The sequence below is a fragment of the Megalops cyprinoides genome, chromosome 24, assembly GCF_013368585.1.
Source record: "Megalops cyprinoides isolate fMegCyp1 chromosome 24, fMegCyp1.pri, whole genome shotgun sequence".
Taxonomy (NCBI): Eukaryota; Metazoa; Chordata; class Actinopteri; order Elopiformes; family Megalopidae; genus Megalops; species Megalops cyprinoides.
In genome coordinates, this window is record NC_050606.1 from 3,176,345 (window position 1) to 3,195,488 (window position 19,144).

Sequence of the window (19,144 nt, forward strand, 5' to 3'; positions counted from 1 at the left end):
AGTGAATCATTGTGGTATCAGCCCAGGATTCAAACTTACAACCTTCATAAGAATCTAGCCCAGGATCCGCAATGCATTTCAGCAACGCGTATTTGGAAGGTGACATCCCTTGAACCAGCAGGAAATGACATCAGTGACATAAACAGCCTACTGAACAGATGCAGGACAGAAAACATTTACTGTAAGAGGAGAGGTAGCTCTGTCACTGAAACACCAGGCACTGCTTTGTATGAGCAAATTAGTGAGTGAGTGTGTGTGTGTGTGTGTGTGTGTGTGTGTGTGTGTGTGTGTGGAAGAAAAATGACAGCATTGTTTTTTGGAGACACACAAGCCCAGTGGATATTTGCTCTTAATCAGTTCTGCCATTTTCACCCCACTGCTTTGTCTTCCTGCTCATGGTGGGTGGTTGGGGCATTTGGGCCCTGTCTGAGGGGCCTTTTGAGGCACTGGACAAACTTCTAGATGGCCTGTTCCGTTGCCCTCACCCAGGTGACAAGACAGGGGGAGGATTTCGCCCATGATTTGGACAGATCCACACAGGTAACCATAAGCTCCTCTCCTGCTTCACACCACCAAACAGCCCTCTCAGAATATTTTCACATGGAATCACTTTACATCATTTCGCAGACGCTCTTACCCGGAGTGACTTCCAAATGAGTGCATCACTATGCTTTTAAAATCATCCTGCTGCCTTGCTTGGACTCTCACCCTATGTAAGTGTATAAGCGTGACTGCCACATCATCTTCAGAATCCACTGAGAAGTCAGTGATGCTGGCTCCCTTAAACAATATGGGGATTCTCTGAGTTTACAGGTGACTCCAGTTGTTCAGAAAAGGGCGATTTGGGGTGATATATTAAAAAAATGAGTGGCAACTCTATATTTGAAAGTTTGGAGTCAGTTGCTCTGAGGAAATGTCTCAAAAGCAGTTTCAATGTTTATTTTGTGGGTCTTTGCTGCCCTCTGCTGGTGGTAATAGGCTAGACACAGCGTACACTTTCACTTTTGCCTCTCGAAACCGATGGACGCTGCACAATGCGGGGAACAAAAATGATACGAATGCTGGGGTTGCAGCACCTCACCGTTGACGAGTGGATGTGAATATTCTTTGTCATAATTATTTTAGTACTGCCTTTTTGTATAATCTCTATCACCAACACTCACAAACAAATTATGATATCCATGTGAACGATATGATTCCTACCTACAGTCCAATGGAAACAACAAAATTAATAAATTATTAAACATTATTAGAGGCCAGATGTAGTGGGGATTATCTCTAGTGTCTAAGGCATTGTAGATACTTATACAGCAGTACTACAGAGTGGAAGATTTTGGGTGACATTTAATGGTTAATTTCCAGTCCCTCCCCTTCTTACATTGGTGCTAGTCCAGCGTCATGCCCTCTGCAGCTGAGAACCAGGACGTCTGTTCCCTGTGCTCACACACACCCATTTCTAGAGAAATGAAACTTAGCTGACTACCACTCAGTCTCAGTGCGTGTGCAGAAAAATGGAAGCAGCAAGTATCTCAGTGGATCAGCACCAGATGAGCTGTACAATCTGTCGGGATCTACTGAAGGATCCGGTGGCTATTCCCTGCGGACACAGTTACTGTAATGGCTGCATCCAGGGATTCTGGGATAAGAATGATCGCAGGGGTGTCTACAGCTGTCCCCAGTGCAGAGAGACCTTCACCTCAAGGCCTGCTCTGTACAAAAACACCATTCTGGCTGAAGTGCTGGAGAAACTGAAGAAGACTGGACTCCGAGCTTCTCCTCCTGCTCACTGTTACGCTGGACCTGGAGACGTGGCGTGTGATGTCTGCACCGGGAGAAAGTGCAAAGCTGTGAAGTCCTGTCTGGAATGCTTGGCTTCTTACTGTGAAACTGATCTTATTCTTCATGATAAACTCAACAGAGGGAAGTCTCACAAACTGGTCGAGGCCACAGGAGAACTTCAGGAAAAGATCTGCTCTCCTCACAACAAACTGCTGGAGATTTACTGTCGTACTGATCAGCAGTGTATCTGTCTGCTGTGTACAGTGGGGGAACACCGAGGCCATGACACAGTCTCAGCTGCAGAGGAAAAAACTGAGAAACAGGTAAGAGATGGGATCCAACAGGTGCAGTAGCCAGAAGGGCTATTTTCATTTATCCTTTTACAAGTGAAACCTCTTGTGTGTAGAAAATTAATTTTATTCTGTTTAAATATATTTTCAAGAAACTTATTCAACGTTATCATTCAAAATGACTGAAAAGAATGAAGAAGAAGACTTTAAAGAATGGTAGGGTAGTGAACAGAGGTCTGATGTCCACAGATGAGTGTCTGGTGCTCAGTTAAGCGTGTGTGTGTGTGTGTGTGTGTGTGTGTGTGTGTGTGTGTTGGACCGATTTCTAATATACTTTTAGTATTGGACATGAAGTGGAATGTAATATGAGAAAATGTATGTGTCCACAGAAGGAGCTGGGGGAGACACAAAGGAAATTCCAGCAGAGAATCCAGGAGAGAGAGAATGAGAGGCAGGATCTGAGACAGGCTGTGGAGACACTCAAGGTGGGTACTGACCAGAGGAGAAGACAACAGCTGGCTGCTGGAAGAGCCATTTCAGGGCTCAGTCAGGGCTCTCCTCCAGTCAGCCAGTGAGGGGCTTAGTGTTGGGCCACTTTCTAGCCTTATGGGGCTCAATCCCACTGATCCTGTCTGGGGTCCCACTAAGAGCTGAGTGAAAGGCCTACCTAAAATGTACATCCTTCCTCTCTCTGTGTCTCCTAACAGCGCTCTGCACAGGCAGCAGTGGAGGACAGTGAGAGGATTTTTACTGAGCTGGTCCGCTCCATTGAGAGAAGGCGCTCTGAGGTGAAAGAGCTGATCAGAGATCAGGAGAAGGCTGCAGTGAGTCGAGCTGAAGGACTCTTGGAGCGACTGGAGCAGGAGATTTCTGAGCTGAGGAAGAGAGATGCTGAGCTGGAGCAGCTTTCACACACAGAGGATCACATCCATTTCCTCCAGGTAGCATCACTGTCTCCCTGACAATCTGCAGTACTGAAGGGGGTGTGTCTCACACAGAGCTGTCCAATGGAGATGCTCCTGAGTTCTCCCAGGAATGTGTGCAGCTCATTGTGTGTGACTGGATAATTACTCTCTTTCCATCAATCTATTTGTCTCACTATCTGTGTGTCTATAGAGCTGTAAGTCTCTCTGTGGCCGTCCTGAAAGTGGAGACTTACCCAGCATCTCTGTGAATCTTGACGTCTCCTTTGGGTTTGTGAGGAACTCTGTGTCTGACCTGAAAGAGCAACTCGAAGACATCTGCAAGGAGAAATTAGACAACATCTCTGAAACAGGTTGGAGAAAAATGCTTTAATATGATTTTGCAGGTTAAATATTTTAAATATTTTCCAGATGCTGCACAGCAGTAGGTATTAATATTTTGAAACCATACATGACAGTCTTGTCATACATACACATACCGATGAATGTGCATGTATACACAAACACAATACAATCATACACACTGAAACACAGGTATTCAATAAGAAACATACTCATTTATAAACGCACCCACTAATACATTCTCTCTCCTTCTCTCTTCACAGTGCATAAGATCTCTATTGAGCTGCCTCCAGAGGGTGAAGACATGACTGGTGAGCCTCTTATGAACACCTCTCTCCTATAGGCCTTATTGTGTGTTATACCACACACGCACACACACACACACATGTGCACACACACACACAGACACACACACACACACATGCATGCTCACACACACACAAACTTACCAAAGTCCTACTCATGGGCTTTATGAGATTAATTATGGAGAATTTGTTTGCCCTTCCTAATTAATGTTATGTAATGTCTTTGTTTCTTTGTGCCAGAATATTATGACTCAGAAGAAATAGATTATGATTCCCCACCTTCCCCGGTACGAGCCAACATAAAAACACCATGCCTGGGAGAACAGAAGAAGAGTCCACCTGTGGTTCCAAAGTTTGTGGCTCCAAAGCTTGTGGCTCCAAAGCTTGTGGCTCCAAAGCTTGTGGCTCCAAAGCTTGTGCGCATAAAATGACAGACAGCTGAATCCTCTCATTACAGCAAACGCCACTCAAGACATGCAATGAAAGTTGACAGATAAGCAAAGGTTTAAGGGATGAAAACTGAGAAAAGATAGGGAGAAAAGGAGAGGTAGTTCATTATCAGAAACCCCTCTGTGTGCTAGACTGAAAATGCTCCTTGTGGTCTTAACCCTTTTTTCCATCCCTTTGAAACTAAATTCTTTGAAACACTGACCCACATCACCTCATCTGTAATCCCACTGAAGTTGTCTCATCTCCTGAGAAGAATATTTGAAAATATTTATATGCTTCTATAATGATTATATGCATGGACCCAGGGTCAGATGAATGATTAGTGTAAAGGAACAAGCATTTAAGAAGCTTGTAACAGCATTTAACAATGAAGAATTTTTGGGAGAAAATTTTGTGAAAACTTGAAAAAAGAAACATTTTTCTGGGTGATTGGTCTCACTTGATCATTCTTTGCTGTTTTTGTTCGGACATCTTTGATTTTTAGAGCAGGGAACTGCAGCATTGCCTTACTTTCATAACAACATCATTGAAGTAGCAGTTTAAGTCTTGTTTTGTTAAACAACAATAATGTAAGTGTAATGACTTTCCATTGGGTTACTGCTGAGATGGACAGGTGCTGATTTTGGGGTATGAATTGTTATCATGTTATCATGTCATTGCTGAGAATTTCTCTTGATCTCTCTCATCCTGTAGCCTGCTGGATTTTGTTAAGGATATCTCAATGCTGAATCAAAAGGAATAAATTGCTTTGCTTGAAGTTAACATCTTGTACTCTGATTTATTTCCCAAACCTATACCTGTGAGCAGTAAAAACTCTTATAGCAGGCATTTAGCCTGCAACCTTCAGAACAAAACTAGACTTGGAAGAATACTGTGACTGGGTCAACGCTGGCTGGCTTGTTCTGTTACGTTCACCCAGGTCATATGACAGGGGACCCAGGGGGAGGAGTCTCGTTCCTGGACTCCAACCCTGTGCAAGTGTCTCTTGCGGCGGCTTGGACAACACTTTGTAGCAACACTGAGGTGTCACTCACCCAGTTACATTATGTTATTGGCATTTAACAGACATTCTTATCCAGAGTGAATTAGAAAGGTTACTATTTGATTTTTTTTTTTTTTTACATTGCATCCATTTATACAGGTGGACATTTTCTGAGGCAGTTTAGGGTTAAGTACCTTGCCCAAGAGTACAGCAGCAATGTCCCAGCAGGGTATTGAGCCAGCAACCTTTGGGTTACAAGATATACTCCTTACTTCTATGCTACACTGCCGCCCAATTTGATTGTTAGTGATTACCGGTTGGCTCAATTTCCACATGGTAACCACTAATTAAGGGAGATCTACCGAAAGAATGGGCGCTAACTCTTTTTTTATTAAAGTCTGAAGGCAACTGCCCTGTAGAAACGTCTCAGATGCGGTTTCATTGTTTATTCTCTGTGTTATTACTGCAATCTTCCAGTGGAATCTACTGTATTTTTCCGCTCTTTTCTAATCTCAGTAAATGCGGAAAATGACATGTGGAAACCAAAAATGAATATTTGGGGGTAAACCACATCAACCTTAACTAATAACATTTTTTTAAAAAAGATGAAATGATACTTTGTTTTTATTTTTCACACAATATTGGCTTTTGTATAACATATGTAACCAACACACAACAAAATAAATTATTTCAATATGAAAAAATATGCTTTTAATGACAGTGTAATGTACATAATAAAAATCTTAGCATTATGATTAACTGGAAATAGACAGGATTACTTGCTTAAAATGTAACTAGATAAGTCTGCCTGTGTGGGAGACTCAGTTGGAAAAAACATTAGTTTCATGCTGAGGAGTGGAATAGTTTCTCCTATCATCCCTATTTTTCCACGAAGTTTCAGTTACTACACACAAGTAGTTAATTATTTTCTTTTTTTCTCAAAGACAATTAATAGTCAATTATTTAAATACAGAGTGAGATCATAGTTACATTGGGTTGGTGAGAGAGCAAACAGCTCCATAGATACTAATACGGTGTACCAACCTAAGCAGGGGTACAAAGGCAGAAAACAAATTACCTTACAAAAGAATATTGTTTATTCTTTTCTTTCTCTTCAGCTACCAGCTTTGCAGCTTTAGCTTTTGCTCCAACACTCCCCCTACATATAATCGTGTTCAACTGTTCTTTGTTATGCTAGGGGTAGAGGTGTTTTGTCTGTAATTGGTGGACTTCCTCTACCCTTTAACAGCTGTGTGGATGTGTGAGGGAGCATTGTTAAGCCTTCATTGGACTCATCCAGCTGCTGTTTAAGGGTGCTTTGCATGTCTTTTATCCCCTTGCTTAATGCATCTTAGGTCACGGATTTTAGTATCTCCATCTGTTCATGCAACCTCAAGAATTCAGTTCAGCAGAATCTTTCTTAGAAAGTACTTTAAGTACTTAAAAGTTAATAGTTAATACACACACACACATACACACACACACCATTCTTCTTGGTCAACTGAGCTTTCCCCTCTTTGAAATCCTGTAGTAGTCTTTGCTTAATCCTCCCAAGTTCTCTTTCTTTGTTCTTATGAATACTTACCTTGTGTTGTGGGAATCTTTGAATCTGTTTAATTGTGATTTTTTCCTCAACGCCCTTCTTTCTTGTGTTGTGTATGTTTAGCTTTCTGTTTCCCCTAGATGGTCTATAGTCATGCCATGAAGCTGATGATATCAAGCCCTCCTCCTCTTCCATCTCACTTTTTTATATTCCCTTTTGGGAATATAAAAAAACCAACATTCCAGGACTTTATTGCCAACCATTATGAAAGGGACTCCATCATACTTTACACATGGACTGCTGGACAGAGCTGCTCAGAATATCAATTCAGATGACTCTTCCACCTTTGGGGAGCCTTGTGAAAGCCGTATTGACATCAGGAACACCTGTGGAGGCATGGGGCGGGCCAGACGGGGCGCGGGTGGGGGGTTTGCGGGAGGTGAAGGAGGGCGGGGCCAAATGGCTGAAGCATGATGCAGTAGCAGTGTGGAATTCGGTAATGAAGCACTCAGGAATCACAGTGTGTCAGCCTCCCTCACCAAAGAACGAGGAAACAGGAACTCAGAGTTCTTTATACAACTGCAAAACATGTTGTTATTATTATTACTATTTTTGTTATTATTTTAATAGCAGAAGGATTGTATAATTTTTCAACAATTATATATTCCTCTATTCATCCCAGTTAACTGTACACTGTGGTTAATTTTTCCATATTGACCATTGATACGGCTGTGTTTAACTACATTCAGTGTACGTACCATGCTGTACTGCACAACTGCCATGTCCTATGACAGATTCAGCCTATCAATCCAAAAGTTCCAGTTATGGATCTTTGTTCTCATATTCTCTATCTGAGGGAAGGGGTATGTATTTGAAGGAGCTGATGCTGTGAAAACTGCAAATCATAAGACATATGAATACAATACATACAGAATACTACCGGTGTAATCATCAGTTTCACTGCTGAATTAGAATTCCATGAAAGTGACAAAAGTCATTATATAAATGTGAATGTGATGATTATCACTAAAATTTTGATGGCGTTGTTTTTACAAACACTGCCGCAAAGACACTCGAGCATAACACAATAAGAGGCATAATAATGCTCAGGAGGACAAAACAGTTATATTTAGATGCACTTTGAATCTCACTGGCAAATACATACTATTTAAGCACATATCATTTGCCTGCTAGTTGTTGCGAGAGTGAGAGATAATGAGATCATTAAAGTTGATAGTTTATAGTTGATCATTAAACTCCACTCTATGCTCCGCCTGCTTATACTCAGCCTGGCTTCAGTCCAAAACCACACCTCCTGCAGGTACAGGTACAACCAGAAATCACTCCACCTCTTCTCACACACCCATTTATAGTAAAACGAAACTTATCTCTGTCTCTCTAGTTCTCTCTCAGACCGCATGTGCAGTAAAAATAGCTGCTGGAGATCTACTGGATCGGGACCAGTTCAACTGTTCAATCTGTCTGGATCTGCTGAGGGATCCGGTGACTATTCCCTGCAGACACAGTTACTGTATGGACTGTATTAAGGGCTGCTGGGATCAGGATGATCAAACTGGTGTCTACAGCTGTCCCCAGTGCAGGCAGACCTTTGCCCCAAGGCCTGTTCTGGGCAGAAACACCATGCTGGCTGAAGTGGTGGAGAAACTGAAGAAGACAGGACTCCAAGCTGCTCCTCCTGCTCACTGTTACGCTGGACCTGGAGACCAGGTTTGATGTCTGCACCGAGAGAAAGCGCAAAGCCGTAGCCAAAGCTATATTGACAAAGTTATAGTGGACTTTCATTATCTGTGAAATCATATGACTTAGAATAGGTATCCTTTGTATGTACATGCAAATTGAATTATTAGTTCATGAATCAATCTTTACAGCACATGTAACATGTGACTTCACTGCTCATTGATTCTACCCTTCAGACTCATTGTAAAAAGATTTCTTTAGATACTGTCATGTCTCAGAAAAACAGTTGAATGTGGAAATTATTTTAATGTTTGATGTTCAAAGAGATAAAAGTATCAGGAACAGGAAGTGAACACAATTCAGCTCTCTGTGACAGCTTTGCTCCCTCCCACATCTCTGAATTCACCACATGTGGAGGAACAAGAATTAATTAAATGTGCAGCTTCTATTATAATGTTTTATAACTTCACAAATCCCTGGTATTTTTCTTATTATATTGTTTTTTTTACTTTACAAATATAAATTTATTTTTATGTAATTGTGAAATGATTATTTCTCCACAGAAGCAGCTGGGGGTGACACAGAGGGAGTTCCAGCAGAGGATTCAGGAGAGAGAGAAGGAGCTGAACAAATGGAAATGCTTTGTCCACAGAAGCAGTTAACTGATCTCCATACAATGAATGTAAGCAAGGAAACATCTATCTGTCCACAGAAGCAGCTGGGGGAGACACAGAGGAAAACCCAGCAGAGAATCCAGGAGAGAGAGAAAGAGTTGCAGGATCTGAGACAGGAAGTGCCATTACTCACGGTGGGTACTGACCAGAGGAGAAGACTACAGCTGGCTGCTGGAAGAGCCATTTCAGGGCTCAGTCAGGGCTCTCCTCCAGTCAGCCAGTGAGGAGCCCAGTGTTGGGCCACTTTCTGGCTCTGTGGGGCTCAATACCACTGAGACATGAGACCATGAGGAACAGGCTGTCTGGGGTCCCACTAAGAGCTGAGTGAAAGGCCTAGTTAAAATGTAAAGCCCTCCTCTCTCTGTGTCTCCTAACAGCGCTCTGCACAGGCGGCAGTGGAGGACAGTGAGAGGATCTTTACTGAGCTGGTCCGCTCCATTGAGAGAAGGCGCTCTGAGGTGAAACAGCTGATCAGAGATCAGGAGAAGGCTGCAGTGAGTCAGGCTGAAGGAGTCATTAAGCGACTGGAGCAGGACATTGCTGAGCTGAGGAGGAGAGATGCTGAGCTGGAGCAGCTTTCACACACAGAGGATCACATCCATTTCCTCCAGGTAACATCACTGTCTCCCTGCCAATCTGCAGTACAGGGAGGAATGTGTGTCGCACAGAGCTGCCTACTGAAGATGACACCATCCAGAATAATTATAGCTCATTGTGTTCGTCTGTTTGTCTGTCTATAGAGCTATCAGTCTCTCTGTGTCCCTCCTGGATGTGGAGAATTACCCAGCATCAGTGACAAACTACACAATTCATTTGGAGTTGTAATGAAATCGGTCTCTGAACTGAAAAAGCGAATGCTTGATTTCTACAAGAGGGAGTTAAAGATTCTCTCTAAACAAGGTTGGTAAATAAAATAACATTTTGCAGCAATTTTGAATATTACTCAGAATGATAGTCATGCAGTCTATAGTTTTCATTATTTCCTTATAGACATGTGTCTGAAAGCCCTCTATCTTGTCTCTACAGTGAAAGGAGTCCATATTGCGACTCCACAGCCCAGCATCAGTGCAGAGTCTTTGAAATGTGAGTCTGTTAACAGTGAATATCTCTGCAGGATACTCTCATACATTCCAGGCACACACACACACACACAAACACAGATGCATGGACACATACAAACACACTCTCACGTATGTATGCACATAAGCATGTGTGCACATGAACACTATTCAGGCATGCATGAAGACACACATGCACATGCATATATACTTTGTATCTCTGTCTCTCCCTCTCCACAGTGGATGAACCAGTTGGGAAGCATGAGCTATCCTCCAAGCACTCCAGGCCTAGAAAAAAGATAAAAGGTGAGTTTATATACTTTGAAATTTGCCCCCCTGAAATTCTTATAACAAATATATAACATGTATGCTTAACAATGCACTCTTGCAAATGGACACACAGAGCAAAGAAACATGTATTTTATGTGTTTGGGGTGTCAGGGTTTTATAGATGGTGGATGTATGTGGTGTCTTAAGTTTTTATTTTGTTTATTTTTAAGGTTTTTATATTTTGTGTATTTTTTATTGTTTCTCTTTTTTCTCCCCTTGTTGGGTTCTGGTTGTGTATTGTTGTTTTTTTTTTTGAAGAAAAGGGTTTCAATTTTGAGAGGGTGGTAGTATAGAGTATTTTGATTTTTTGTTGTTGTTATTGCATTTTTCAGAATGAATAGTGTCTCCTCTGCTAATGAATGTAATATGACACAATGTAATGACCCAATGAAGTGCAGTTAAAACTAACAATTTCTCTCATCATCCACAGTGGATGAACCACTTGGGAAGGTTAAGCCATCCTCAGAGTGCCTTGCTCCTACAAAAAACATGAGAGGTGAATGAAATCACTTATGCTATACTCTAAGACTGTCTTGCAACACACACACACACACACACACACACACACCACACTTGACAGAGTATTTAATGGAAAATTTGTCATCTCTTTCTTCTTCCTTCACAACCTGTTGGTCACTGCCTCTCAGGTTGTAACAGGCACCTGTGTACATCATTGGCAGCAAGATGCAGCTCCTCATCCCAAAGCATATTGGCAGCTTTTCAGTCAATTTGTTCAATTTGTTAAAGAGAGGCAACATGGTTTTGCACAATCTTTAACAACTGGAGAAAGGGGATGCTGAATATTGCTGAACACTCATTTACAAACTATGTCCTGAAGATGGAGAATTCTGAGAGACAGAATGGCCTGTCAGCAGCTGCATCTTCTTCCAATTTACCAATACAATTTTACAATTCCTGCCATTCTACCTTCACATCATTACTTAAGTCAGACAGTAGCGACTTACTACAGGAGGAAAACATGTCATCGTCAGTGTTACATGGATTTATTTTATATTAGTGCTTTTAGTGGACCTTTTTTGCATGTATAAGCACTGACTCAAAGGGTACTTTATGGTAATGTAACAGTATAAGCAATTTACTCTAATGCAGTCCTAGAATACATACACACATACAAAAATGAATGGACACCAACTATATGCTTGCACATGCAGATGAAAGCATACATTTCAATATGTGTCTTATGTAATCATGCATGAAAACGAATGCACTTGCAACTGGGGAACAAAATGCAAATGCCTTTTAAACAGACTTTCAACAATATTTATTTTTAGTAACACCAATTTTAGAAATAAAATTACTATTTAAAATAACATATTTTTGTAATCCAGATTTAAGATTTAAATCTGGATTTCAAACATAAATATTTGGACATACAAGCACCCACATAGGAAATGACAGAATAAATGAAAAACATTTCCAAAATTCCCAATGCTTTGTCTGGAAATAGCACTTCTCACTATAACTCCAACCTGGAAAGAGCTTCAATAGCCAACATGCTGCCATGTACTTTTGATTATGGCGTCATCTCAAAGATGTAGATTCAAATCCCAATCTGCTCATTCCCATTTTTTATCCACATTTCAATATGAATGTCACCAGGAGAAGACTGCTCACCAGCCCCGGACACTAAATAGGTTCTTTTCTATGCTTCACACAGGAGATCCACTCAGACGTCCAAGTACAGACAAATCAGTGTAAGTAGGTTACAATCCTTTAATTAACAATTCCTTAAAAACCTTAAATTGCAGGCACTGACTTCCCCAATGGTAACCTGCTCCACCACTCTCTTACATCTACCCCCCCCCATCCTAGGAGCTACAGTGCCCCCCGGTTGAGCTATCCAGGGTAAGCGCGCACACAATCCCCACACACCCACACTGCACACCACACTTCAGGTGTCTTCCTCCTTTACACTCTGGCACTGCTAAGCACATATACAGCTCTTCAGGACTCCAAGTTAAATTTCCCACCACACATAGCTTCTCTGCCCTTTCAGCCCGCTTCCACACTGCTACAAAGCTTCCCCTCTCACACTGCCCTCTGCAGGGGGGGGGGGGGGGTGCTGCAGCAGGCAAGCCAGATCATGCCACTCATACACACTTACAAACACACACACACACACACACACACTCACAATCACACTCACACACACACACACAAAAACACACTCACACACACACACTTACAAACACACACACACTCACAAACACACAAACACACATACACACACACACTCACAAACACACACAGTCACACACACACACAAACACTCACAAACACACACACTCAGACACGCACACACACACACACACACTCACACAAACACACACGCTCACACACACACTCATAAACACACACACTCACACACACACAGACACACACACTCACAAACACACACACACTCACAAACACACACACTCACACTCACAAACACGCACATTCTCTCTCACACACAAACACACACACTCACAAACACACACACTCACACACTCTCATAAACACACACACACACACACAGACATATACACACACACATACACACACTCAAAAACACACTCACTCACACACACACACACACACTTACAAACACACACACAGACATACACTCACAAACACACACACACTCACAAACACACACACACACACTCACAAACACACAAACACACACACACACTTAGAAACACACAAACACACATACACACACACACACACACACACACACACACCCTTACTGTAGAGTAAAAAATTCTCCCACATTACGCTGATACACTCCATCACTTCCAGAAATCCACTCACCAGTGATCCCACTGTCTAACATTCTGTTCTTCTCTGCTCATCGTAGGTTCTTGCCTCAATTGGTGCCACCCCCTTTCTTCCAAGGTAAACCACCATTCACACTCACACACAAATCCATCCCAAGTTCAAAGAAACACATACAAAGCTGACTTGCCATTTTAAATGCCCTGCCTGACAGTTCACCTTTCTGTGAGAAAGAAGCAAAGCCAAACCTACCCTTTGTATCTTTCCTGCACCACCAACCTTGATTACTAAAACACTGCATTTCTTTCTGTCCTCGCTGCACTTTCTCTGACTCCAGCTGACAAACAGAAATAACCCAAAAACTGATGTAGAATACCTGAAAACCCTTACATAATAAAACTAAGTACTGTAAAATTATGTAAAATCATTCCAAGGAGTTTGCCAGCTAGCTCGCTAATTCACTCACCCAGATCACATTCATATGAAATGAATGTGATGTCATGAATGAATGAATGAATGAATGTGATGTCATGTCATATAAATTATTGTTTCTTTCATTTAATAGAAAAAGTCACCAATTACCCATATCGCCCCTGTGAAAAAGTAATTGCCCCCTTAGTTTTGAAACAAAGAAATCAACAAAAATTTAGTTGATAATTCGATTCAGGTGACTGAACACAGCCAGTTTCATTGCATCCAGTCCTGTTCAGTTTAAATGGCATATATACTGAACCTTATCATCAGAGAGAAGTAGTCACCACAAAGCTTCTACAGGCACACAATGCCACTATCAAAGGAAATTCAAGAACAGCTGAGAAAAAAAGGTGTTGAGATATATCAGCCTGGAAAGGGTTATAAAGCCATTCCTACGTTTCTTGGACTCCACCGAACCACAGTGTGAACCATTATCTCCAAATGAAGAAGACTTGGAGTAGTGGTGAATATTTCCAGGAGTGGCCAACCTGCCAAAATTTCTCCAAGGACACAGTGACCCCTCATCCAGGAAGTCTCAAAAGATGCCAGAAAAACTTTCAAAGAACTGCAAGCTTCTCTAAGATCAGCTAAGGTCAGTGTTCATGACTCAGCAATAATAAAGAAACTCTGCAAAAATGGGATTCATGGAAGAGTAGCGAGGTGGAAACCACTGCTCACCAAGAAAAACACCACAGAAAAATCTCACATTTGCACCTGGATGATTTTGGGATAATATTCATTGGACTGATGAATCAAAAGTGGAACTTTTTGGAGGGTGCAAGTCTTCCTATGTCTGGTGTAAAGCAAATACAGCATTCCACTGTAAGAACGTCATACCTACAGTAAAACATGGTGGTGTCAGTGTGATGATATGGGGATTTTTTGCTGCCTTGGGACCTGTACAACCTGCTATCATAGAAGGAAGCATGAATTCTGCTATGTACCAGACAATTCTTAAGGAAAATGTCTGACCATCTGTGCATGAGCTGATAATTGGGTGATGCAGCAAGACAATGATCCAAAGCACAGAAGCAAGTCCACATCTGAATGGCTAAAAAGAAGCACAATTAAAATTCTGTAGTGGCCTAGTTAAAGTCCTGATCCAATAGAAATAATGTGGCAGGACCTGAAAAGAGCAGTTCATGCTCGAAGACCTGTCAGAGTGAAAGCAGAGGAGAACATGTCATCGTCAGTGTAACATGGATTCATTTTTATATTAGTGCTTTTAGTGGCAGACCTTTTGCGCATGTATTAGTACTGACTCAAAGGGTACTTTATGGTAATGTAACAGTATAAGCAATTTACTCTAATGCAGTCCTAGAATACATACACACATACAAAAATGAATGGACACCAACTATATGCTTGCACATGCAGATGAAAGCATACATTTCAATATGTGTCTTATGTAATCATGCATGAAAACGAATGCACTTGCAACTGGGGAACAAAATGCAAATGCCTTTTAAACAGACTTTCAACAATATTTATTTTTAGTAACACCAATTTCAGATATAAGCTTACTATTTAAAAAAATTGTAACATATTTTTGTAATCCAGATTTAAGATTTAAATTAAAACTCCTGCAAACTGATCCAACATAATTGCAAGGATCACAGTGTTGAATGTTTGACTTTCTTGAATTGTAGTGTCACTGCAAAGACTCTAATTTGAACTTTTTCATTACAGTGAAGAAACTGAAGAAGACAGGACTCCAAGCTGCTCCTCCTGCTCACTGTTACGCTGGACCTGGAGACGTGGCGTGTGATGTCTGCACCGGGAGAAAGTGCAAAGCTGTCAAGTCCTGTCTGCAGTGTTTGGCTTCTTACTGTGAAACTGATCTTATTCTTCATGATAAACTCAATAGAGGGAAGTCTCACAAAATGATTCAGGCCACAGAAAATCTACAGGAGAAGATCTGCTCTCATCATGCTGAACACAGAGGCAATGAGACAGTCTCAGCTGCGGCAGAAAGGACTGAGAAACCGGTAAGAGCTATAACTGAAACAATAACTACTTCGGCTGTATTTAGAAAGTGATCATTTAATCATTCACATTTATGGTTAATTTTTTACATCATAATGCTGCAAACTGATATTGTATATAATGCATAATTTAAAATATATATTTTTAATTTTTTGTCACAAAGTACTGTACATATTTTATTTTCCATAGTTAATTAAAAATCAGAAAATCCAGGCTAACTGGGGAAAAAATGGAAAATTATTCCCTGACCCCAGGAAAAGACAATCAAAAGACTCTTGGAAAATAATAATATAAAAGATGATAATGGTGTAACACAAGACATCTCAACACTTCCATTACAATAGCTCCATTCTATCATTCAAAGTGAATTGACAAAGGTTTTTAAGTCATGCCCTCTGTGGCTTTGTAAATCTGAATAAACACTTGCCACAGTCAAAGAGACACTGCTTCTTAAGTCAATAAATAAACTTTGCGCACCTAACTCTAGAGGAAGCCAAGTAGGTTAAAGAGAAATGTGGAAGACATGTTTTCATACCACATAAAAATAACAGGATCCTTCTGCATTTCAGTCTTTCCTCCTGCTTCATCCCATCTCAATTCCAAACCACATTTATTTATATATTCAACAGTTGAGTTCTGATACCTGATCCAGGCTCACTGAGACAGGATACATGAGGTTGTGTTAGTATGGGTGGATAATTTAGTTCTGACATTCAGGCTTGGGTTGGGTATTCCTACATGTTTATTATGTTTACGTGAAATCTTGAATTAATATAACTTAGAGATTCAAACTTCATTGCCTTTGCGATGCCTGTCATTTTGGAGGGGAAAAGAATGCAGACGCAAAAGCTGAGCATTATCATTTTAGCTAGTAAGCAAAAAGGATACGATTGCAATCAAAAGGAAGCTCTTATCGGGAGTTGTGGTGCTGAATCAGATTGATAAATCACCAGATTGGAAGCCATTTGACTAGTAACTCAATCTAGAACATGCATCAATATATTAAAATATGAAAGCAAAAACAGGCAGTTGATCTCTATAGCCAACCATTAGCCATTTTGTATAAGTGAGGCAAAGGTTGTATCTTTTACTGCTCACAGGAAAAAAAATCCTCTCTGATGCAACTGATAAATGTGTAACTTCCTGTGGTAAGAACAGGAAGTTACAGTTTATTGTTACTACAAAGACTATTAGCTAACATAGCCAGCCCATGGATTAAAGTTAAAGGCGTCCCAGTTGGGTATTTAAGACCTGCTAACTCCTAGTGAGGTCTGTAGACTGCCTAGCTAGCATTGAGACCAACTATGATATTTGTCCCACGTTAGCTAGCTACAGGTACTTACAATACCACTTTGATATGATATCAAGTTAGTTTCATGATATTTGATACCTCTTCATAGGGCTGGGCGATAAATGATCTCGAAACGGGATCGCGATAAAAATTTATGTCGATAACGATGATAAGCTTTGGACATTTTGACTCGATATGGATAAATCTAACAGCCTATCACACAGCAGAAATAAAACAGCGACAACAGCCAGTCAGTCTGCAGTCTGTGGCTTGCACGTCAAAGTACACGCCCATTTCCTACCCCAAAGCACTGTTCGAACTACCGGCGCTGAAGAAAGCTCTGGAAACGAGGAAAACATTAAGTGGAACCGGCTAGGGCCACAAAAGCGACAGTGAAAGTGAACTCGCTAAACATTGCCTAATGTGACAGGCAATGTAGTGACTGGATAGGTAGCTGGCCTGTGTATTTGACACGCTAAGTTTGGAGAGTGCAGTTGTGTCCTGTGATGTTTTGCACAGGTCAACGCTGGCGCTATCCTGAAAGAGAGGTCATGCTCAGCGATAAATGCGGACTTTTTATGATTGCACACGCGGTCTTGGTTGGATGAAGCGGCAGCAGTTACAGTGGCGACAGCTCTGGAAATGTTAACGTATAACAAAGAGTCCGAACAGCTGCTTTGTGTGAGGGATCTGCCGCTTGTCCCATACTGTATTTTTTTAGAGCACACGGTGCAAAGCAGCTCCCGGACTCGTTTAATTTGTGACAGCATACACTGAACGTTTGTGCGTCGTTACCGTTTTCATCTAACCAAGCCTATCGCCATTTATTTTTCACCCCCGTTCTGTTGTGCTTGTGTCTGCCCTCTGCGCCAACCTTCACAAGTTTTTCTGCCATGCTCCATCTATTTGAATGCATGCTAGTCTATTGAGCAGTAATCAACTGATACAGTCCCCGCAAATACTTCCTGACACCACCTCACAGAAAGTTGAATGTAGTTGCCGATTGGATAGTAGTAATAATTAGTAATAGTAATAATTTTTTACCTGATCTAAAATCTCTGCATGCCGGATTTTTTTGTACATACCAGTTTTATACACCATTGCTATTTATTTATGCTTTTTGCACTTCTGGTTAGATGCTAACTGTATTTCATTGGCTCTGTACCTGTACGCTACACAATGCCAATAAAGTTCAATCCAATCGAATCTAAATGCAGGCGTGGGGCCGGAGATCTTTAACCCATGTATATCGTGATAAATATCGATATTGATCAATATGGAAAAAAATATCGTGATCATATTTTTTTGCCATATCGCCGAGCCCTACCTCTTCAATACTATGGCAAAATAATGAAACAAAAGTGTCTAAGCATTCAAAATAAGAGAATTTTGCTGTAATGAAGTTTAACAATATTGGCTGTAGGTCCAACAGCATAGGTGCAGTAAATATAATTTGCATAGTACAAATTGCAAATATCCATATATGCATAATCATTCAATTTAGTCTTTATTGACCATAATTTGTGGGAAAAAGGGGTCAGTTAGGTTGGGATTGGGGTTGGGAAATCTGATCCTAGATCAGCACTAAAAGGTTAGGCCTAAATCTTGGGATTGTGTCCTAGTGCGAACATGAACAGATTTTTTTGTTTGCAATTCATTCAGTGATCATAAAGATGTAGTTTTAATAATACATTTACATTTATTTATTTAGCAGACGTTTTTATCCAAAGCGACTTACAAAAGTGCATACAGCAAGTATAGCGACAGTACGGGGACAGGATGTGTACAGTTCCACAATGAGACAGTTCTCAGCTGAGAGCAGCGTCTGTTTGAGGACACAGTACTATTAGATTTGTACAATTACAGCCTATAGGGCAACTAATACGATACACTTTCAAACGGCGGACTTCGACAACTTCAAACGGCGCAATGAGCGTCAGGGTAAGGCGGCAACAAGACACAAATTTAAAAGCACAATTTAAAAAGCACAGCAATTTACGACAGCACTGATGGGCGTGGGGGGGCAGAAATTGTGTGCTGGGTCAGTCCAGGTAGAGTCTGAAGAGGTGCGTCTTCAGGCCCCGTCTGAAGGACTGGGGTGAAGAAGCTGTCCGTAGCGAGACCGGGAGTTCGTTCCACCACTGGGGAGCGATGTAGGTGAAACGCCGATGTCTGGCAGAACGAGCACCTCCTGCCTTGACCATGCAAGGAGCGAGGTGTCCAGTTGCTGCTGAGCGC

The 19,144-nt window shown here is 41.2% G+C and overlaps 1 protein-coding gene across 1 annotated transcript; it reads left to right on the forward strand.

Moving 5' to 3' along the window:
* The first annotated feature begins 1,511 nt into the window (after positions 1–1,511).
* LOC118770873 (E3 ubiquitin/ISG15 ligase TRIM25-like) lies at positions 1,512–4,283 on the forward strand. The gene is made up of 6 exons (XM_036518634.1): positions 1,512–2,102; positions 2,459–2,554; positions 2,777–3,010; positions 3,186–3,345; positions 3,598–3,645; positions 3,880–4,283. Exons 1-6 carry the CDS (start codon positions 1,512–1,514, stop codon positions 4,068–4,070), a joined length of 1,320 nt encoding a protein of 439 aa, XP_036374527.1. The 3' UTR covers positions 4,071–4,283.
* The last annotated feature ends 14,861 nt before the right edge of the window (positions 4,284–19,144 follow it).

Coding starts and splice junctions, on each gene's coding strand:
- LOC118770873 (XM_036518634.1), top strand. CDS start 1,512: ATGGAAGCAGCAAGTATCTCAGTGGATCAGCACCAGATGAGCTGTACA. Junction 2,555..2,776: donor AGGCTGTGGAGACACTCAAG/GTGGGTACTGAC, acceptor GTCTCCTAACAG/CGCTCTGCACAGGCAGCAGT. Junction 3,346..3,597: donor AGACAACATCTCTGAAACAG/GTTGGAGAAAAA, acceptor CTCTCTTCACAG/TGCATAAGATCTCTATTGAG.